General features: G+C 45.8%; 1 protein-coding gene across 5 annotated transcripts; it reads left to right on the top strand.

Moving 5' to 3' along the window:
• On the top strand, nt 1-20,545 carry SAP130 (Sin3A associated protein 130). 5 transcript variants are annotated; one of them, XM_065844162.2, is made up of 21 exons: nt 1-87; nt 835-952; nt 1,560-1,795; nt 2,402-2,560; nt 3,681-3,792; nt 5,226-5,350; nt 6,205-6,329; nt 6,885-7,035; nt 7,256-7,346; nt 7,626-7,730; nt 8,790-8,931; nt 9,199-9,320; nt 11,904-12,206; nt 13,195-13,363; nt 14,582-14,686; nt 15,356-15,717; nt 16,940-17,185; nt 17,476-17,601; nt 18,503-18,606; nt 19,292-19,405; nt 19,592-20,545. In XM_065844162.2, the coding sequence occupies exons 2-21, from the start codon at nt 841-843 to the stop codon at nt 19,748-19,750; spliced, it is 3,168 nt and encodes a 1,055-aa protein (XP_065700234.1). In that variant the 5' UTR covers nt 1-87; nt 835-840; the 3' UTR covers nt 19,751-20,545. The 5 variants fall into 5 exon arrangements, with proteins under 5 accessions (XP_065700234.1, XP_065700231.1, XP_065700232.1 ...); XM_065844159.2 differs by having other exon boundaries at nt 16,937-17,185; XM_065844160.2 differs by having other exon boundaries at nt 13,192-13,363.
• Nucleotides 20,546-22,121: the final 1,576 nt, after the last annotated feature.

Below are 22,121 nucleotides of genomic sequence, written 5' to 3'. Positions count from 1 at the left end.
CACTGGCAGCTGCGGCGGCGGAAGCGGAGCTCGGTTCTCCGGCGGCGGCTCCTCTGTGGCGGCTGCCGCGGGACGCCCCGGGCTCAGGTAACGCCGCGGGCAGCGCGACCGGCACCGCCGCGCTCCGGGGGCCGAGGGCGGCTCCTGGGAAGGGCTGTGGGCGGGCTTGGCGGCCGCTGCCTCAGTGCGCGGCGGCGGGGGGGAAGTTGACGCCCGGCGGCAGCTCTGCAGAGAGGGGCGAGCGGCTGAGGCGGCGGCGGCGGTGAGGAGAGAGGAGAGCGGAGAGGGGCGGGGCCCTGCGCGGCGGCGGGACCGGGGCGGGAGGGCGGGAAGTGGTAGGGGCGGGACAGGACAGGACAGAGGCGAGCGCGGCTGGGCCGGGCGCTGCGGGACACGCTCGGTGCGGGCAGGGGCGGCCCCGGCGCCGCCGCGCTCCCGGGAACATCCGGGCCCTGCGGCCCCTCACAGCGGCACGGCAGGGCGGGGCGGGGCGGGCCCGGGCCGCACGGTCGGCCTTCATTGGCCAGCGCTGTCCTCCCCGCCATTGGCTCACCGCCCTGTGAGGTCATTAGTACGGTCGCTCCTCACTGGCTGGAGAAGCTTGCTCTGGATTGGCTGGTGTGGGGGGGGCGCGCCGCATTGGCGCAGGGTTGGCGGTGCAGCTGGTGCCGCACCCAATCAACGGGGCGGGAGCGGGGGGCGGGTCCTGTCGGGGGTGTCGTCGCCCCCCGCGAGGTGGCTCCGGGGGGAGAACGGCGGGGGGGAATCGCCGGTAGCGTGACGTGTTGTGACGTGAGGTGACATAACGTAACGTTCCGGCCGCCGGTCCCGCAGGCGGAGATGAGCTCGCAGCAGTTTCCCCGCTCGGGCGCGCCGTCCGCCGGCCTGGGACCAGCGCCGCCGCCCATCCCCACCAGCGGCTCCGCCGGACTCATCGCTCCCGCCGCCGCAGGTAAGCGGGTCCGGCGCGGCCTCTGCGTGTGAGGGGATGGATGAGCGTGGGGACGTTTGGTGCAGCTGAAAAGGGGAGGAGCCCCGATCCCCGTTACTGCCGTCCCTGCTGAGATGGCAGGTTTCCCAGGGTACCCGAGTGATGGGGGCAGCGGCTTCGTATTCAGGGGGACTTATACTTGTTTTTCAACTTGATGTAACACGTGTAATGAAGAGTTTTAGATGCTGCCTGTTTGATGTGGGACTTTATGGCATTTACCTAGTTAAAGTTGTAGTTTAATGGAAAGAAAAAGTCAGTTTTTGTTTGAAGAAGCTGTTTAGATGGACTTCTTAGAGGTGACCCCAAGCTGTGCAGCGTTTCAAGGCCATCAGTTCCAAGGGGAACCGCCAGAAACAATGCCAGGGTTCTGAGGGTTTTCATCACTGAAAAATATTTAGTTGCAGGGTGAATTTCTTTTATTTAGACTGTTTCTAACATCACATCTCTGACCTGGTGGGTGGCCAATGTGAATTTGTTAGCCTGCTTTACCTTTTTCCTCAGAGTTCCCTTTTTCTTTTCTTTTTTTTTTTTTTGTTTTGTTTTGTTTGTTTGTTTGTTTTTTTGCTAGTGAGCGATGAATCCAGCCGTGACTCAGAAGTTGCTCCTAGAGAACACGTGGGTCCTGGCGGCTCCATACAACCTCGAGAAGAAAAGCAGGAACCGGTGGTTGTTCGACCGTACCCGCAGGTTCAGATGCTGACCCAGCACCACCCTGTCCAGTCCGGTGCCCCGGTGACAGTGACAGCGCCGCCAGCGCATTTGACTCCAGCCGTGCCACTTTCCTTTTCAGATGGACTTATGAAGGTAATGAGAAGATTCACAACGCGTAGAGGAAAAAATAGAGTCTAATTACAAGTTAAAGTGTTGAACAAAGATCAAGTGTACTGAAAACTTCCCTGGTTTTGTTTCTTAAACTTTTGTGTGTGTTTCTGCTGACTGTATGTGTGTTTAGCTGTTTCCTATGGGACACTAAGGACTTCATAGTATCACAGCACTAGGCTGTGGGGTTTTTGTTTGTTTTTGTTTAGGTTTTTTTTGTGGGGTTTTACGAGAAGAAATATTTCAATCAGTTTCTGAAATCTTATTATTTGTCTGCAGGAGTGGATGAGAGTATCAAATTAACTGTTAATGCCTGCTTTCTGCAGCCCTGGCAGGTTCCATTTGTGGTTCATGCTGTATGTTAGAAGCGATGTGTTTCCAGTACAAAAGATGCCATTTCTTTGTCCCAAACAAAAATGGAATAGCTCTAAATGACCAATATCCTTCCTTTCCAAATACTTAACCATACTTATCCTTGTGCAAAGTTGACTTTCTCTCCCGGCTTTGATCCCCCCAAATGATTCAATTTTTGCTTCAACATTGAGCTCTCCTTTGGAGTTTCCAACATTTCTGTCTCTGTATTTCTTGCAGCCTCCCCTGAAGCCCACCATGCCCAGCCGGCCCATCGCTCCTGCTCCACCCTCTACTCTCTCGGCTCCTACGAAGGTTCCCGGACAAGTTACTGTGACCATGGAAAGCAACATCCCACAGGCTCCAACAATTCCTGTGGCAACAATCAGTGGGCAACAGGTCTGGGTTTTGGCTTGTTTGTTTGAGGTTTTTTGGTTTTGTTTTGTTTTTCTTCTGTTCCAGCTCACTGCACGGTCAGATCAATGCCAATATGGGTACAACTGAGGTGGGCTCTTGCAGCAGGAGGGAAGGGAGAGAGAGCAGGCTTCCCCATTCAGGGGCCACTGGTTGTCAGATCAGTTCTGCTTGGAGCACTAAAGCTCAGACTCAGTTATCACTGGCTCTTTAGAAAGCTGCTAATTTGTTGTAATTATTCCACTGATGCAGCACAGCGAGGCTGTGGTAGCAGAGCCATATCCAAAAGCTGATATGCAGCTGAGTCTTCCCTTAAAAGCTCCTGCTGTTTTCAGTGTTACTAGTGCAGACAAACTGCCGGGATTCATCACTGCAGTGTTCTTTTGCTTTCCTGGGAACAGCTCATGGTTTTGCAGTATATATTTATTAAACCACTAGTGACAAAATTTGAGGGAGGGAGGTGTAGATGATATGGTATAAATTTTCCTTCCACTCTAACTTTGACTGCAGAGCCAGTCCTTGTGATTTGAAACTAGTTTGCCAGAACACTCATCACCAAACAGCTGAATTCTCAGGGTTTAGATGTAAAGTGCCTTTAGGTGGCTTTGAGTTCGGCTGGCTAAGGATGTGCGGCAGTTCCAGTGGATTTTTATCTTCATTAATATCCTGGGAAGTCCAGAATTATAAGAAAATAGAATTGTCACAGGATTTGCCAGGTTTCCACTGTTCTCCTGATTTTACTGGAGAGGTGCTGTGGATCTGTGCCTTGAGTGTCACTAAGGGCAGAAAGGCCATCTCTCAGTCTATAAGGGGGCGACTGCTCCCTGTCACCTATGTGCCAACCAGAAAATTAGATCAGTGAAATAAATAAATGTCTCCACCTTCCACACGCAATATCTGCAGGCTCTGTAACTTTACCCCATAGAAGCATCTGCCTCTTTCTCCACTTAGCTTGTAATGCATGCAACCTTTGTACATCATGTATTTCTACAAAATTCTCTTTTCTGTTTTTGGGACTTGGATATGGTATTAGTGTGGCCATTAATTCTTGTCAACACAGCACATATAGTTCATTTTGGTTTTTGTTATTTCTTTAACTCTGCAGGGGCATCCTAGTAACTTGCATCACATCATGGCCACCAACGTGCAGATGTCTATCATCAGAAGCAGCGCTCCTGGGCCTCCACTGCACATTGGCGCCTCTCACCTGCCCCGAGGTACGGATGTAGCTGTGCTATCCCTGCCTTCTGTCTGCAGCCTCTGACGAGAGATGTGTCTGGCCTTCGCCTCGAAAATTTTTCTCACTGCTAACACAGCTAATGCTTCAGCTCTTAGAACTGCTGGCAGAAAGAGGTGACTGCTGGCCTTCTAAGAACTCTTTTGCCTGCAACCCTTTAGGGCAGGACTGTTCAACAGTGTTTAAAATGCTGGCAGGTACCAGCACATCTGTGCTGTTCAAACAGTGAACACTTTGAAGGAAAAAAAATATACACTGGCATAGACTGACCTGTTCTGCAAAATGTCACACGTGTTCTTGGTAGCAAGTGTTGCTATGAAGCGGCACCTGAGCAGTTGTGAGGCATTTTCTTGTACCCACCTGTCACAGGATCATTTGTGCATTTTTGTACATGCTAATATGAGTACCCTTGAGTTAAATGCTAGTGGTTACTACAGGCTCTTGTCCCCCAGAGTTTTGATTGCCGTGGCTTTCAAAGCAGATCAACCCTTAAAAGAAGCCCTGTGCCCAATACAGTCTGACTTCTGACTGCGCTTTTACTTTCAAAAGCTTATGGGTTAAATTTCTAGTTCAACTTTAAACAGATCGGAATTCAAAGTACCATTTATATTTGTATTTGCTTTCATATTTGATGTTATTTGGTCACTCAAGAAAAATAAGTTGCCATGAGCAAAGGCCTAATCTTCTTTTCCTGAAGCAGGTGGAAGGACCACGCAGCTTTATTTGCAGCTGAATTAAAATGAAGTGTTGTTCACTTGATTCTTGTGGGACAGCTGCCACAAACTTTGTATAGTGACTTAGTGCGTGTTTTCTTTTTCCTTCCTCCTCTTTTTCTCTCAGCTTGAATATTAACTTTTTGAGGTAATAATTTAAACGAGGGATGTCTGCAAAAGCTATTCGATCTAGTGTGTCGAATGATTTCAAGGCTATTTGCCTTCTATAGTGATTTCTTATGTTCAGGAGACACCAAAGAGTAGACAAATTAATCAAATTCCGGGTTTAAAAGGGTTTTTTGGGGGGATTTCTTCTATTGCATGTGTAGTCTTGCTTCTGAGCTTCATCAGGTGCAATGAGATTACTGTTGGTATCAGGTGACTTATTTACACATTAGCCCAGTAATCAAACTGAAATATTTCTACTGACTTCCATAGCTTGGAATAGGATTTGCAGTATAAGGTTATAATAAGGGAATAACAAGTATCAGTAAAGCAAATTCATTTAAAATACCTATCCTTTCCCACATACTTTTGTGAACCTTATGTATATTTGTTGTAAGCCTTACCAGTGTCACCTGAACTGACATACATATGAAATACGTTAAAACTGAAATACATACCAGGTAAGGTCAGAGTCTGTGCTTATGATGGAGCCGTTTGGCCATGCGGTGTTTTAACACGCTGGTTTGTTTCTCAGGTGCTGCAGCTGCTGCAGTGATGTCCAGTTCTAAAGTGACCACAGTCCTGAGACCAGCGTCTCAGTTGCCAAATGCGGCTACAGCTCAGCCAGCGGTCCAGCACATCATTCACCAGCCGATCCAGGCAGGTAGCAGCCAGGCAGCTCTGCACAGCGCTTGCCGTTGGCTCCACTTTTTCCTGGCACTTCCTTGAAATATATAACCTGTAATTACCTGTTTACTGGGCTGGGGCTGCTGCCGGCTCTCTTGCAGTTCTGCTTCTTGGGTACCAGTTTCTAATAGCAAGTAGTGGAATGGTTGCGTTAGTCTTGTGGTTTTATTTCCTTTGTGGACTTGGTGCCATAAGTTGGGTTTTTAACTGCCTCCAAAGTGCTTAGAAACTGGGAAGAGGACTTAGTTCAGATATATTCAAATTCTAAAGGCTGAAAAGTCTGGTGCATTATGTTCTTATTGATTTATTCTTAAATGTATACATTGGTGCAGAATTAAAAAAAACCCGTAATTTTAATATGCTTCTGTGTATCTTGGCTCACGTACACATGTGAGAAGACAGTAGATATAATCTGCCTACAGTAGTTCTGCTAATGTTCCCTGTTAGGATGAAGGGTTAAACGTCTTTACTTTGTGCTTTCAGCTAGGATCCCAATGCAATCACCTTTAACTTCCTGGATGTACTTGGATCAGGGTTTCTTTTTGTTTTGAAGGGAACTGACCTTTGGGTCTTTTTTTCCTAAAGACCTTCAAGTGATTTGGTCTTGTTAACTTTGTTGATTTCCGATTCCTGTGATGAACGTGCTTTGAAAACCAGGACAGGTCTGCTTGGCAGGTTTCAGATTAGTGCAGAAAGACTTGAAATGTCTTACAATACCAAAACTTAGGGATAAGGTGTAGAAAACCCAGTTTTGACTAATTCCTAATTATTCTCTAAACAGCAGAACTTCTTTTCTGAAATTGTCTCATTTTGACTCATTTTTACAGTCTCGCCCTCCAGTGACAACTTCGAGCACTATTCCTCCTGCTGTGGTGGCAACTGTCTCGGCCACAAGAGCTCAGTCCCCTGTTATAACTACGACAGCAGCACATGCTGCAGAGTCAACCCTCAGGTAAAGAGGCTTTGGAATCCATGGTGCTCTGACTTCACAGGGGAAACAGAGAAGGGAAACACACGTGTTAATCGTCCAGACCTGAGAATCCTCTAGATGTGGGATGATGTAATGCTCGCACAGTGGAAATGCTTTCAGTTCTGTGAATAAAAATGACTATAAATGTGTTCAGAGAAGGAAGCACCTTGGTGAATGAGTTTTGAAGTGGTGCTTCCTGGAAAGCAGAGTTTCTGTTGCAGGAACTTTTAGGTAATTTGTCCCATCTTTTTTATGAAGACACAGAGAAAAATGACACGTGAATATTAAAAAGTATCTCTGGTAGTCTTTTTCATGAAGGTATAGGAGTTATTGATATATCTGCCATCCTAGTTGAGTATGTAGGACGGATGAGGGCAGCACAGTGTAGTTCAAATTTTTTACGCAGTTTTAGCATATGTTTGATAGCAGTGTTGCTTTCACAAAGGCGGAGACCAAGGCCTGATGTATGTCCCTGAATTTTATCTTTCATATTTATTCTCCATATGGTTTAGATTATTTTTCTTTTTCTCTCTCCAGTCGACCCACCCTGTCTATCCAGCAGCACCCGCCTTCTGCAGCGATTAGCATCCAGCGGCCTGCCCAGCCAAGGGACACAGCTACTCGGATCACACTACCATCTCACCCAGCTATAGGAACGCAGAAGCCACAGCTCCACACTATGGCTCAGGTAAACTGCAGGAAATTAAACAAACAAGCAAACAAAAAAACCCTTCTTGCTTCTTCTGACATCTCTTTGATTTGTATTTTGAGGGCTAGCATTAGATTTGGGAAAAGAGTTAGTATTAGGTTAAAAATTAATGTTCCTTACAGTCAATGCAAGATGATTCCATACAATGTATATCTTTTAAATGTACTAATCTTTTAATGTCATGGTTTTATTTTCATAGAAAACTATTTTCAGTACTGGGACTCCAGTGGCAGCAGCAACAGTGGCACCTATTTTGGCAACAAATACCATCGCTTCAGCAACCACGGCTGGTGAGTGTCTGTAACGCTACTGTGGGAGGGTGGTGGGGTCTGGGCTTTGTTGTTGCTTTTTTGTTTTCCTCCTTGAGGATGGAGCCTCTTCAGTTCTGTTGAATTCTTTGTTTATAGTAGAGGGTGCATTTGGAAATGCATGAGCAGACTTCAGGAGAGAAATTGCTGGGTTCTTCAGGGAGGTGGTCTGGCTTGGGATTTTTGCCCCCTTTACTTGGATATAGATACACTGGTATGATATGGCTCGGTAGAAAGATCTTGTGGTTTTTTTTTCTTTAGGTTCTGTGTCTCACACCCAAGCGCCTACAAGCACCATTGTCACCATGACAATGCCTTCCCATTCTTCCCATGCTACAGCTGTCACGACCTCAAACATCCCAGTTGGTGAGTGATTTCAGTTTCAGGAAGAGTATGTAACTGATGCTTCGGTTTTTCTGTTTATGCTAGCAGTGTTTGGGCATGTTAGCAAATTAAGGAGGGGAAGAAAATCAGTTCAAGCTGGGAGAAACCAATTAACAGGTCTGCTGTGGCATCACTTTTTTAATGCTAGGATAAAAAGATGTTTTAGGAGGACTAAGTAATAAACTGGCACATTAACTTACTCAATTGATTTTTTTAAACAAACTTGGGCCTTTGGGCATTTTAGAACCTGCTTTGTATATACTAGAAGCTGTAACTGCTTGGTGATAGAATACAGCTTTCAGAGGTCACTTTGTAAGTTCCTTCTCATGCTTCTTGAGGCCTCAGGCATAGCTTAGTCGAGCTTGATTAGTGCGTTCATTTGGAGGTAAAACACTAAGCTCTAAAGGTGGGAACTTTATTTGCCTCGATGTGGAACCTGAGATGCTTCCTACAGAACTGCAGAAGTTTTCTTTTGTTCATCTGTTTTTCTACTGACCTCCTTGTTCTTTTGAAATCTTGTAATATCTCTCCCCACCATAAATTTCCAGGCAGTGAAGTTATGTCTCCATACATCAGTGTTTCCTGTAAAGTTTTTGTGGATGTTTTCTTTTCTTGGCCTCTGCCTATGTATACTTGTGTGCCTTGATCTTGTTTCTCTTGATCTCTGTCAAATTCTGCTTTGAAAACTTGAATAAATAAGTTCATGACAGTAGAAAGGATTGGGCTGATCCTAAAAAGAAAAAATGAAGTTCATTTTAGCACTGGACTAACTTTTTTAGCAAGTGTAATTTATATATGCATTTATACTATCCATCTATTCTGGCATAAATTGATAAAAAAGGCTTTGTTTCCCTTGTTTTTTTGCTTATTGAGGAAATCTCTTATCACTGTGGGTAGGAAATCATCTGGGGGTGGGGTGGGTTTTTTTTGGGTTGAGGGGGAAGGGAGTAGTATTGGGGTTTTTGCTGGAGAATTAATCTTTGTGGTGTTTACAAACTTTTCCTTTGACTGTCAACTGATGACATGTTTGTCCTCATGCAGCTAAAGTGGTTCCTCAGCAAATCACACATACTTCCCCCCGGATTCAGTCTGACTACACAGCAGAGAGGAGTAATCTTATCCCCCTCTCCAGTCACCGGGCGTCTCCAAACCCAGTAGCAATGGAAACCAGAAACGACAACAGGTGGGGAAATAACAGCTCTGTGAGAGAGGGGGGGTGTGTACAGGTTTTGAGCACCTTGCTGCTTTTCTAGGGCCTGCTATGCTGGAAATAATGTGTTTTAAAAACCTGGGGTGGGAGATTGGCTCGTTTTGAGCTAATGATAGTTGAGATACTTGATAGCTCATGACGTATGAGGTTACAACACTTGGGGATTGGCCCGAAGGCAGGGTTGAAGGTGAGCTGTTGAAATGGTGTGTGTAATACTTGCTCTCTCTCTGATGCCCGTAGGCAGTCGGTGCCTGTGCAGTTCCAGTATTTCTTACCAACGTACCCACCCTCTGCCTACCCTCTGACCGCGCACACCTACACCCCCATCACCAGCTCCGTGTCCACCATTCGCCAGTATCCAGGTATGACCAGCGCTGGGACAAGCTGACTTAGACCCTTTGTTCAGTTGTCAGCTCATGTATGAGCTTTAGTGATGGGAGACACTAAGGGGCTTTTATGTTCGATTGTGACAATTTGTCACAAAAATCTGAAGGGCAGGGGGTATTGAACTACTTCAGAGGCCTGTTAAATACAGCTAAGAACAGTCTCCTCAGGAGTTTCACATTTGATATCCAAGGGTTTGCATCTCTCTAAGTAAACACCTTTTATTCTACAAGTCAAAACAGTTAAACTCCTTCAAACTAAAACAGCTCTTTGATGCATCTTCACACCCTGGTGTTTTAAGAAGACCCTTTTAATCTCTTGCCACGAGTGTACAGTTCAAGAGAGAAACCTGAACCAAAAATGGAAAAAATAGGCCGCATTGCACACTTTTGTATTAGTGTTTTGTTTAAAAGAATGAACTGATTAACGTGTTTGAACCATTACAGTACTTTGCGCAGTCAAAAAATGATGTGTAATGCGAGCCCATGTACTCAAGCCAAACTTACATCATTCTGTGACAAAATTTGGAGCACTCTAATCTCACTGAGTGGTTGAGGACTGTTCTCTATAATGTGATCATTTCCACAGTCCAAACTGTAGAGAGATGCATTATTTTGATTTTCATGTAATATCTGCATCTGCTGGCAGCATGTTACCCTTGAGCAGGGTCAAGGGAATTGGGAAGGACTCAGAGGTGGTAAAGCCTGTTTTGCTGGATGGGAAGGTCTGTAACTAACTTGATGAGTTACTGAGGCCGATTCTTTCTGTCATCAAAATGCCAGTGAAAAGTTGCAAGTCTTGACTATAAGTCATGTCAGGATTTGAGGTGGGCTTCAGGATGATGAAATGACTCACAAAAGGGGTGAGGGACCTTCTTTTGTACCGTCCTGCACTTTGGCTGGAGGTTTTGAAGCAGAACATGCAGGCGAGTGGTGGCACTTGGTGTTGGCAGCTGTGGTTACAGAGCCCCTGGTGGAACGTGCCTGCCAGCTGCCAGGAGTTCCTGCTTTGGTGGCATTTTGGGGTGATGGTAGCCTAATGCTAACTTTTAAAAAAGCAGATGTAGGTTCTTCAGCTCATTGACAGAGACATTTTGCTTGTTGAATTGACTTGAGGTATCAGTTGAAGGTACTAATTGTGGCAGTAACTGGTGGCAACTAAAGGAGAGGGTTGAGGGTGTTCGGAGGGACACGCACCTGTGCTGAGCACAGCCCGCGAGCGCTCAAGTGAAATCACAGAGGAGACTTTTTAGAGATCAGTGAGATAAGGAGAGTTAACGCAGAATTTTGAGGAAGAATGTTGGCTTTGGCTTTCCAAATGCTGCTTGTGTTTTCTGTCATCTCCCAAAAGGATTTTGTTGGATGAAACTGACACAGAATGTTTCGCACAGGGTATTTCATTAAGAGAATCAATGTGCTGTACTTCATACAGGAGCCATTTTCAGAGACCAGGCGATGGATTTCAGGTTTTTGAAAGCTGTTTATAGTGTCTTGTCAGCACAAGAACTTGATGGAAATCCTGTGACAATGACAAAACCAGCTTGTTCCGCAATGAGAGGACTCTCCATTGTTAGCAAGCGAGTCCATTGTTCGCAAGTTTACACTTGCGTTGTGTGTGTGGCTGCGGAAATGATGGCAGTTCTGTAAAGGTGGGGACCTGGGGATCCAGGACTGCAGGTGCTCTGACAGCATGGTGAAGCGCTGCCTGGGAGAAGTGTCATGCGCCGTATAGTGGATCTGGAAAGATGGAATCAGGGTCACTTAGAGCTGTAAATTTGAATCACTTGAACTTTTTAGAACAGGTGCTGCTTTGGGAACATTATTCTGCCACAAAAAACTTTCATGTTCATTTGAGCTGTGGGATCCAGCCTATAAATGCAAGCCCGTTCTGAGCCAGATAAGATAGTGCTCAACTTCAGAATAGTTTGTCCACCTATGCTAAGGAACCATTTTTTCATGATTATGTGGCTGGGGAAGAGGGATAAGGAAGTAAGGTTTTAAGGTACACACACTTGAGTCTCTGCTTTCTCTGGTTGCTTTTGTACAGTCAAAGGGTGGGAGGTTTTTAGTTGATGTAATGATAAGCTCTGTGGAAAGACTGTTTTTGAAAAGAAATGGATTAGGCTTCTCTTGTTTTGTGGGATTTTTTTGTGTGGCTTTTTTTTTTTTAGTTTGGTGGTTTGATTTGGTGGGGTTTTGTTATGTTTTTGAAGCAGGGGAAAATGCCAGGTGTTGGTACTTGCAAATACTGTAAAATAAGATAGTGAACAAAAATAGCGCACAGCTTTCTGAGACCAGAGGCTGGGGACAGAAATGTAATTTGAGTCTAAAAGTAGAGTTAAACATTATCTTTTTCTCTCTTGTTGAAGTTTGAAAGAGAAAACAGAATGGTCGTAGTAATGTTTAATTCTGCTGGCAGACAATCTGGCCCCTCTGCTCTCAGGTTTCCTACTGCAACAAGCAGGCTGGCAAATACATTTTCTAAAGCAAACCAGCCTCTGAAAGCATTCGAGCTTGAGGTGCTGGGTGGGCCTGACCGGGTGTCTGTTTTGCTGCTCCCAGTTTCAGCCCAGGCGCCCAACTCGGCCATCACAGCCCAGACCGGAGTCGGAGTGGCCTCCACCGTCCACCTCAACCCCATGCAGCTGATGACAGTAGACGCCTCCCATGCCCGCCACATCCAGGGCATCCAGCCGGCACCAATCAGCGCGCAGGGGATCCAGCCAGCACCAATCAGTGCCCAGGGCATCCAACCAGCACCAATCGGGACGCAGGGACTCCACCCCGCTGCACCAATTGGCACGCAGGGTCTGCAGCCGGCACCAATCAGCGCTCAGCAGCCACAGGCAGACACCAAGACTTCAGGTGGGAGCGACCAGCCGAGTCCACATTGGGCCCTGTCAGACCAACTAAGCTTCTTGTTTTCCTTCTTATACTCTAATGATCTTGTCTCTGTGGCCCAGTAGTGGACAGTAAACACATTCATACTCATCTTCTCAGAGCAAAGATTCTTTTTTCCCCGTTTCTTAATTTATTATTATTAAGCACACCAAGTGGAGCACGTGGGTAGCCTTGAATAGGTCACTTCAGTGGAAAACACTGGTAGTGCCTGAGCTTAAACCACTCTCTTCAGTAAGGCCTTGAAGGAAAAACCATTTACAAGTAAATGAGGTTCTGCAAACCATTCCAGCTACACATTAGATCGCAGTAGCAATTAAAACATGGCCAGGTACCTTCAACAATTGGTAACCTGATCTTGGACTATGATAGAAACCATGTTTCATTAAAAGTGATTGGTCTGATGAAACCGCAACAACTTACTGAAGAAATGGGATATGGCAACCAAGATAATATGCGGTTGCAAAGCGGGCGGGCACGTTGCCCAGTGACTGCCTGACTGTCTAAACGCTCTGCACCAGTTAGTCGGTAAAACAGGCTTTGGCTGAACATCAGAACATAAACACAGCTGATGGTGCTTGCTTACAAGTGGCATGTGCTGCCACACAAACCCTACCAGGAGTGTTGCTCTGTTGACCCAGTTGTGTTGGTGATCTCCCTAGTGACTTCTGCGTTTTCCATTTCTTCTGGAAAAGGTTATTTCCCTAGCAGCAGTTGTTAGGTGGGAGGTAGTTTCCATCTTCCCTGCACAAGGTCCAGTGATCAGATTGCTTCTCGCAAAGGTGTTGCTTACAAAATATAAGGAAAGCACTGCAGGGTAAGATTGGAGTGAAGGAAGCACGAACAACGTGCTCTGCAAACACCTGCTTTGTCAACAGATTTCCTTTTAAGTAACCGCTGCTTTTTCTTCTTTGTATCTTCTCTCTGCTGTGTCCATGTCCATCCTCCCCAGCAGTGGTCTTGGCAGACGGAGCCACCATTGTAGCCAATCCTATTAGCAACACATTCAACACGGCTTCTGCGGCAACCACAGTTGTGCAAACCCACAGCCAGAGCGCCAGTGCGCCGGCCCAGGGCTCTTCCCCGCGCCCGAGCATCCTCCGGAAGAAACCAACCACGGATGGGTGAGTAGGAGCGACCGTGACACGCGGGTGACGCTTCTGTGCAATCCAGCCCAGCTAAATGGAGTCGTCGCAGTGGAGATGAGAAAAGTTCTGTAGCAAATTATTCAGTGGTCCTGAGTAACCTGCTGATCTGTGAAGCACATTTCTTTTCCTTCCACACGGTAGAATACAGTTTTGTCTTACTTGAGAAAAAGGACAGTTTGTCTCCTAGCTCTTGAAAATGACCTTCTGAGGGAAAGCGGATTTGAGGCTTTCTTGCTCAGTGTAATAAAAACAGAGAGTTCATAATCTACTAAAATTAGAATTCTGTGCTTTGTCTTCAGTGCTTTTCTTGGAAGAATATGCGGATGAGTAGAAAGGATAGGATTAGTGCCCTGCTGTGAAATCTGATTAGGGAAAAGGGAGGGAGTAACTTAAACTCTTAAAATATTTTATGTTGTCTGTCTAATTTTAAATGCCTAAATAAAGAGGCAGGAGACAGCTTTAGAATTAATGATGCATTTCCTCCTGACTTAACAACTGAAAACATTTGGACTTGATGTGTCCTATGAGACTAAAATGCTTATTTTTTTTATTTGCGTGGAAACCTTTTTAAAGGTAGAGAAGCTGCAGGCTGTAAAACTGAAACAGAAATGAAAGAAACAGAGGTAAATCACTAAAGAATGAGAGGTTGATGATTTTGGACAACAATTTGACTTGCAGCCCCACAGGAGACTGAACAGTCTCTAAAATACTGTTCTGTACCCAACTCTGTGCTGCCCAGCATCCACATTCAGGGCTTGAGGTCTTGGAGTCGCGCTTTGACACAGTCTGGTCCAGCTAAACGAAGCGGATGCCTGTCTGACGCTGTTTAGTTCCAGATGATTTGCTCAGTCTCGAAATAGCAGTGAGGACAGTGGCATGGCCAGCCCTCCTTTGTCCGCGCTTGGAGCCTGGCAGTCTCAGCGAGATGCTCTCACTGGCAGGATGAAGCCCTAAATGGGGGTGAGACCAGGCCAGAGCAACTAATCTTTTATCTTTAAAGAAAACAAAACGTAACCTAATTTGAAAAGTAAAATGAGACTTTCTGTAGCGGATTTGTTATATTGTAGACAGTGCAGTGACACAGATGTAGCTCCTGTCCTGCTTTGGGCAAGAGAGGGTTGATTCCTTTGCTCTCGGTGGTTTTTGTCTTTGCATCAGGGAGGTGGGAATCTCAGATCTGTCTGTCTCTCACAGGCTGGCAGTCCGGAAAAGCTTAATTCCACCCCAGCCGCCTGAAGTAGCTGGCACACGTGTCGAGAGCGCAATGCGGAGCACATCTGGATCACCGAGGCCTGCTGGGTAAGACTTGGGGAAACAACCGACTGCATCAGAATAGCTTCAAACTTAATCTATTTTGAATTTGTCAGTGTGATGACTTTGAACAGACTTGACTGGTTCTGCTGTTGTGAAGCTGAGGCAATCGTCTTTAAAAATATGTGGCGATGAGTTTTCACTAGAAAAAAAACCCTCTCTGCTGCTGTAAGGGGTGGGCCACAAAACTTTTTTTCTGTAATGCTTGAAAAAGAATGCTGAAAATGGAACTTTTACCCCGCTTCAGTTGAGTTCAGTGGCTTTACAATTCATTGTTTTATAACTATTATCCATAATGGCAGCTCTTGCAAAGAGACGATGGGGGACAGTACAGCCCTGGGTAAAACTTGCTCTTGTCTGCAGTGTGAAAGTGTCTTTCTTCTTTTACAAGTATTTTGAAGTTACCTGGAATTAGTCATGAGATTTGCTTGTTCCAGTGAGTGGAAGAAAATATCTATATTAAATACAAAGGATTAGAAAGGGCGTGGAAGAGGAATTGTAAGCGAAGATGACACCTCCTCCTGTTGTTACTGAGCCAGGTGTTCTTGCAGGTGCAGGAAAAACTGGATGTTCTGTATCCAGCTCACTCCCTTTGTGCTGGGTGGTCATGACTGAGATGCAGTTCAGTTTATTTTGCTCTTTTTTTTAATGCTACAGTGCCAAGCCAAAACCTGAAATCCATGTGTCCATGGCCACTCCAGTGACAGTGTCGATGGAGGCAGTGTCGAACCAAGGCGGCGAGCAGCCCACCATCGCGGTGCCCCCCACCTCCCAGCAGCCCCCCTCCGCCATTCCAACCATCATCGCAGCAGCCAGTCCCACCTCGCAGCCCGCAGCAGCTCTGTCCACCATGCCGGGAGCCGTCCCGGCCGCTCCGCCGACATCCACCACCATCGTGGCAGCACCCGCTCCACCGTCAACCATGAGCGGTGCCCTGTCAGCTGTGCTGGGTCCTGCCGTACCAGAGATCAAAATCAAAGAGGAAGTGGAGCCCATGGACATCATGCGGCCGGTATCTGGTAGGTGGTTGTTAATCATCAGGTTGCTTCCTTTGTTGTTGAGACAGTGGAGAAATTAGGAGGATTTCAACACTTTTGTCATGAAAATGAAATCGCATCTCTTTCATGGTAGCACAGGACACCAGTCAAAGGGTTCCCATACGCCTTGTTACTCATAAAGTTCTTCTTTGCCTTCTCCCTAATCTCCTGTGAAATCACCTGTTACTGAGACTGCATTGTTCTTGTTCGAATGATCCAACTCCAAAGAGGCTGTGTGAATTCCTTGCTTAAAACACACATGCTCAGCAGCAGTACCAATATATTATGAGTCAGTACAGTTAATTGTGGTTTTCTCACAAATCCTGCTGTTTGGGTGCACAGACCTTTCGTGTATGAAAAGAATTAGTGACCAGAGTAGGACTTCACAGGGCCTTTTGTGATTCATGGACACTTTTCTTTAGAACTTGTAGAAGTATTCATTATATTGCCTGCCTTATCCTGTTTGGCCCGTAATTGCTATCAGATGGCTTGATCAGTAAAATTCAGATCCTAATGGATCTCCGGTCAGGCACTATATGGTGACAAAATGGTAGGAATGCACCCCACATTCTGAGTATCCGAGTTCTGGCTTAGTTGTTGGTTTTATCGCTCTCCTTAAAGCTCTATGTTGTCCTGTGATGGAGGAAGCTCCTTGCTACAGATGTCTCTGGAGCATGGGCAGATAGCGTTAGGCTCTTCAGGGTTCTTTTGTCTTTTACGAACAATTGTGGGTATGTCAAATTGTCAAGAGATCTCATGCCACAAACCTTTTGTTGCGATCTGAGTCTCAGCTGATGGAGCTTTTCCCTCCAAATGTCGAGTGTTCCCCAAACCACCTGCTGCTGTGCTGCTCAACAAAAATGTCTCTTTTAACACAGTGTGGATTCCTTTTTGTAGCATTCAACTAACATAAGCTTAGAATATGAAAGAACTGAGGGACAGTTCTCTCTGCTCTTGTTTCTTATGCTCTTGTACCTGAGGCATTACAAAGCTAAGGGTATAGGCTTGTCCTAGGGATTGCTGCTGGCTTAATATCAGGCCTTTACACACATGGAGCTGAAGCGCATGTACAATGGAGTGTCCATGCTGCTCACAGCGTGCTGAAACAGCAACCGTGCTTGGAGGCAGTGTTCAAACAAGGCCAGTGTGTTACCTTTACCCTGCTGATGGTTTGGGTTTTCTTCCTCTCCCTTCCTCTCAGCAGTCCCCCCTTTGACAACAAGTACTGTGTCTCCATCTCTGGCATTGCTGGCCAACAACCTTTCGATGCCTCCAAGTGATTTGCCACCCGGTGCCTCCCCAAGGAAGAAGCCCCGTAAGCAGCAGCATGTCATCTCCACGGAGGAAGGGGACATGATGGAAACAAACAGCACTGATGATGAGAAATCCACTGCCAAAAGTTTGCTGGTGAAGGCAGAAAAGCGCAAGTCTCCTCCAAAGGAGTATATAGGTAATTTACTTCTGTCTTTTTTTCATATTTGAATGTCTGTATTTTCACTTCCTTTGGTTTCTCAGGGAAGATGGTCTGTCATTCTCCCACTTTGAAAATATCAATAATACAGAATCCAAGTATCAGTGCCCCAGCACTGTCTGTATAGTGATGTTCAGGGGAAGTGACTTTTCCTGACAGAGCTCATTTTGTATGAGGTAGTGCTCACCAATCTGCTGGAGCTCTTGTGTCACGCTGGTCTACTTTCACCTACTCAGTGATGATAGAGTTCTCCCTGGATCCTTTTCTAGATGAAGAAGGTGTCAGATATGTCCCTGTGCGTCCCAGGCCGCCCATCACGTTGCTCCGTCATTACCGCAACCCTTGGAAAGCTGCTTACCACCATTTCCAGAGATACAGCGACGTCCGGGTGAAAGGTCTGTCTGCTGCTCGTGGTTTGTTTCATTCACCCAGGATAAACCACTTCAGCATCCCTGGGCAGGGTGTCTGGGCAGCATTCGTAGCCGCCTGGTGTTGATCAGCAATCCCACAAAAAAGTTTTGATGGCAGTGTGGAAAACAAGGGTTGATAAGCAAGCCAATGGCTTTCATTAGCTACATGTTGCCTAAGTCTCTTCTGCTCTCCAGACACATAAGGAGGGAAGGACATTACAGAGAGTTAGCTGTCATTTTGTGAAACAAAAAAGAATATAGTTATTGAGAAATGTATTTATGTACAGTGATAGGAACTTACTGAGGAAAGCAGTCCTTAAAGAAATGATACGCTACTGTTTAGTTTTTCATGTTTTCTTACTACCTAACAAACTTGCAGATTAAATCAAGAACGTTTTTGATTCAGCACAACTACTCTTGTCAATTAACAAATGGACTTTTAAGGATTTTTTTTTTTTCTGAGGAAAATAGAGATCAGAGACTGGCTTTTATGCTTTTTAGCTAATATCTTACAATTTTTAAGCAGATTGGGTTTTTGCAACTGTGTAAATACATCAACAAGGGAATAGATGTGTGTGTCAGTGGTAAAGAATGGACCCTTTTTCATGCAGGGTGTTGAAACACTGAGCACTACATTCTTAAAGGGGGGAAAAATGGGATATAATACAGTTTTTCTGGAAATACAGATAACCTGTTAATAAGCAAGCACAGCGGTCAAATAGATGGCAGACAGGCAGCTATTTTCCTGTCTGAGCAACATTTTACTTTATTCTTGTTTATTAGGAAGTATGAAGAGCAGGAGTTTGGTTAATGTTTTTGTTAGAAAAGCGCAGCCTGGTGAGCCCCTGAGGTTGGAATAACGTGTATTTATATTTCCCGCTGACAGAAGAGAAGAAGGCCATGCTGCAGGAGATTGCCAACCAGAAGGGCGTATCCTGTCGCGCACAAGGGTGGAAGGTCCATCTCTGCGCTGCTCAGCTCCTGCAGCTGGTAGGTGAATGGGGCTTGGCAGCTTCCTATGACACGGGGGAACACGGCGTTGTGTGAGACAGGAGGCTGTTTTTACAAATTCAGTACATGGTCATCTGCTGTTGGGTTGCTGTAAAGCAGCTGGTGTGTAGCGCCCAAAGGGAGTGGGACGTGCTTTCCCCTTTCTCAGGAATGTGGCGTAAGTGGCTTGGAAACTGGAGTGTTGGTTTTGATCCAGACATAAGAGCTGATGTATTTTGTACAGATGATCAAAATTGGCAACTCCCTCCTGCTGATGCACAGGTCTGAAGAAGCGTCTGTTTGGGATGGTGCGGCTGATCTGAGGAGGCAGCACTGATCCACATTCCTGGATGCTTCTGTTTCAGGTTGGGGGTGAGGTAGGTGCTCTGCATTCTAGCACCAAACTCCCCAAAACCTCTGCATTCCTGGAATAGTATTGTGAGAAATAGGGGAAACAGTTCTGGCTAGGATCCATGTTTGTTCAGAAGTGGAGCAATCCTGTAAATAGGATCTTAGTGAGAACAGTAGTGCCACACTCTATGTCAGAGCCTCCATCTTCTGAATTACTAACATGAGCAGCTGCGAGGGGAACAGATTGTCATCTTCTCTGTGTAGCTTTCGTAATGCGGGCGAACGTTCTCTGGCCTGGCGCTGAACCTTCTCATGAAGTGCTGATGTCTTTTAGACGAACCTGGAGCACGATGTGTACGAGAGGCTGACCGCACTGCAGGAGGGGCTCATACCCAAGAAAAAGGCAGCGACCGATGACGACTTGCACCGAATCAATGAACTGATACAGGTAGGTCCCTGTATCAGAGCTGCTTTAACCAGCATTACAAAATACCCTCCTGTGGTAAGAGCTAAAGCGAGCTTAAAAAACCCCGGGTAGGTACAATTCCTGTGTTCCAGTGTCATCAGTTACAAGTGGTGTTGCAAAAACGTAGAGTCTGGTTCTTCAGTCAGTGACGAGAGTGTTTCATTTCAGGGGAACATGCAGAGATGTAAACTTGTGATGGATCAAATCAATGAGGCTCGAGACTCCATGCTAAAGGTTTTGGATCACAAGGATCGCGTTTTGAAGCTCCTAAACAAGAATGGAACTGTCAAGAAAGTATCCAAATTAAAGCGAAAGGAGAAGGTCTAAAGCCAGAACAACAGAGAGCATGTACAGAATGGAGTGGAACATTTTTGTAGTTTGGTTTTATTTTTAAGCAGAGCATCTGAATAAAAAGGATGAGTTTAGGGAACAGATGGCAACAGATGGACACGTGAAGCCTGGCGACCGGAAGGGATTGTCGCTGATCTGTTGTAACGAACAAAGATTTCTCTCAGGCTCATCCCTTTTCCAAGTCTTTTCCAGTCCCATTTGTATAGCCCTCCTGATGTGTCAGTGCCTACTAATGGGAACTAGTGACGCAGCGCGAGGTGGATTCTGCTCTCCTTCCATTCTGCAGCTTGGGGTAAATGCACACGAGGCGTGTAGGCGCCTGTCACACAGGAGCAGGTTCTGCAGGGACACTGCGAGGCTGACGTGCAGGTACCGACCCAGATGTCACCCAAGCGCTGACAATGACCGTGCTTTCAGTTACCCTGTTCAGTTCTTGTTCCTCTGACTTGCCAGTGTCTGAAGTAGCCTTCTCAAACCAGTGCCACTGCACCGGGATCTGCCACAGTCACATCTCCAATGGCTTGGGAGTCCTAGCTGTCAATTTAAAAAAAAATTCTAAAAAGAGGAAAAAAAAAAAGGAAAAAGGTGGGGTGGGAAGTCATTTCAAAGTGATTTTGTAGTGTCTGTGTGTGTGTGTCCATGTTGGTGCTCTGGGATCCTTGTTCTAAAGAACCTCTTGAAACAGAGGACTTCCTGTAGCTGGTGTTATGTTAATTGTATGTACCACATACATCCTGAAAACATTAATAAAGGACTTTGGAGGTTTTTGTATGTGAGCAGTTTGTATAACTTTATACCAGTGAAACTGTTCAAGCTCTAAACTCGAGTTAAAGCCTCGGAAGAAGCATTTTGGGGAGAAGAAACACAGTTGGGAAGAGGGCAGCCTCTTGTGCTGCGCAGGAAGGATAACTTAATGCAATATGGACTGTCCGCCTGTGCATTTAACCTTAATTTTTTTATAAAAGCTGCCAAATCAGTTCATTTTTAGCCTCCTCTTCAGAAGACTTGCAGTTTAATGAATGAATTATGGTTTAAGAATGCTTTTTTTCTTTCATCCAGTTACAGGGCTGTTATCTTGCCTTTATTCAGAACTGTGTTTTCAGAAGTTAGGAAAAAAACATATTTAATTCCTTATTTCTAATTTTTTAGCTGGAGAAGAAAGTATAATGTCAGTATTAGCACTGTTCCTGTGTTTAACACATGCAAAAAACCCGGCTTATTTCAGATTTCTCTGAGTGGCAGTCTTATTTTCATAGTAGCTTGATTTTTATTTTTTTTCTAAATAAAAACACCTTTTCATTGTGAGATACAATGCTGGTATAATGATATTGTATCTTGGGTAGCACGACACTTGTGCTAATTGTTTGATCATTTCCTTGGCTAGAGGAACAAAGACATCAGAGTTTCTGCAGTTTCAGGAGCCCACGAGGAGCGTGTCTGTATATGTGTGGTGAAATGCAGGAAGACTCTGGCACAGCACAAAGTAAAATGCGAGAGGTAAGACCTGGAAAGGTGGGAATTAAACAAAGTGCTGCTTCTCCCCTTGTCCTGCTTGCGCTTTGGGTACAGTCGGGTCGAGGGTTGGTTTGACATTGTGGTGATGAAACACTTTCCAGGTTTGTAAAAACTCTGCAAGAAGCTCAAACACAAATTCTATCTCAGCCTTTTGTATGGCTGAAAACTGTTTCACTTGCTTGTCGAAGGGCCTTTGCATCGAATCCAAGGTATTACCAGCAAACAGTGTTTTTGGGGGGCAGGAAGAGGAGGATTGAGTACTGCCCCTGCACTATAATCCTTGGAAGGCTTATGAGCAGGGTTTTAATTTCTAAGATATTCTCACCTGACTATTTTGAAAGGCTCCTGTTGTAACCTTAGTTTTCCTGGTATTTAAGGCTGCTGTCCAGACTAACAGGACGATGCTGCGACACAACCTTTGGGTGGTAATACCCATATAGCTTCAGTGAGATACATCAAGATCCACTGGCCTTCAACCGGAGCTTTTCTTGCCTGTTATGTGTGATGCTTAGACTGGGACTGGTACACTCCTAAAGTGTTACACCGGTTTCTCTTGAGCCTCTAATTTTACAAGATGTCCTGAAGCCATTGGTGCAATATCTGTATTTTTCATAGAGGGGATAAGGATCTGGGTGCGGCCGGTGGAATCAATGGGCACGGTGGGCCGCACCAAGGCCCCTGGCGGGCGGGTGACCAGCGGAGAACGTCTTCCCCTCCCTGAGCCCCGCAATGGATGTTTCCGACCGCGCGCGCCGCGCCCCTCCCAGGAGTGTCGTCACAGCGCCCGCTGGCCAATGGGAGAGCGGCATCCCCGCCACGTGAGGGTGTCTCC

The sequence above is a fragment of the Patagioenas fasciata genome, chromosome 9 (genome assembly GCF_037038585.1).
Source record: "Patagioenas fasciata isolate bPatFas1 chromosome 9, bPatFas1.hap1, whole genome shotgun sequence".
NCBI lineage: Eukaryota > Metazoa > Chordata > Aves > Columbiformes > Columbidae > Patagioenas > Patagioenas fasciata.
This window is presented reverse-complemented; position numbering and strand designations above follow the sequence as displayed.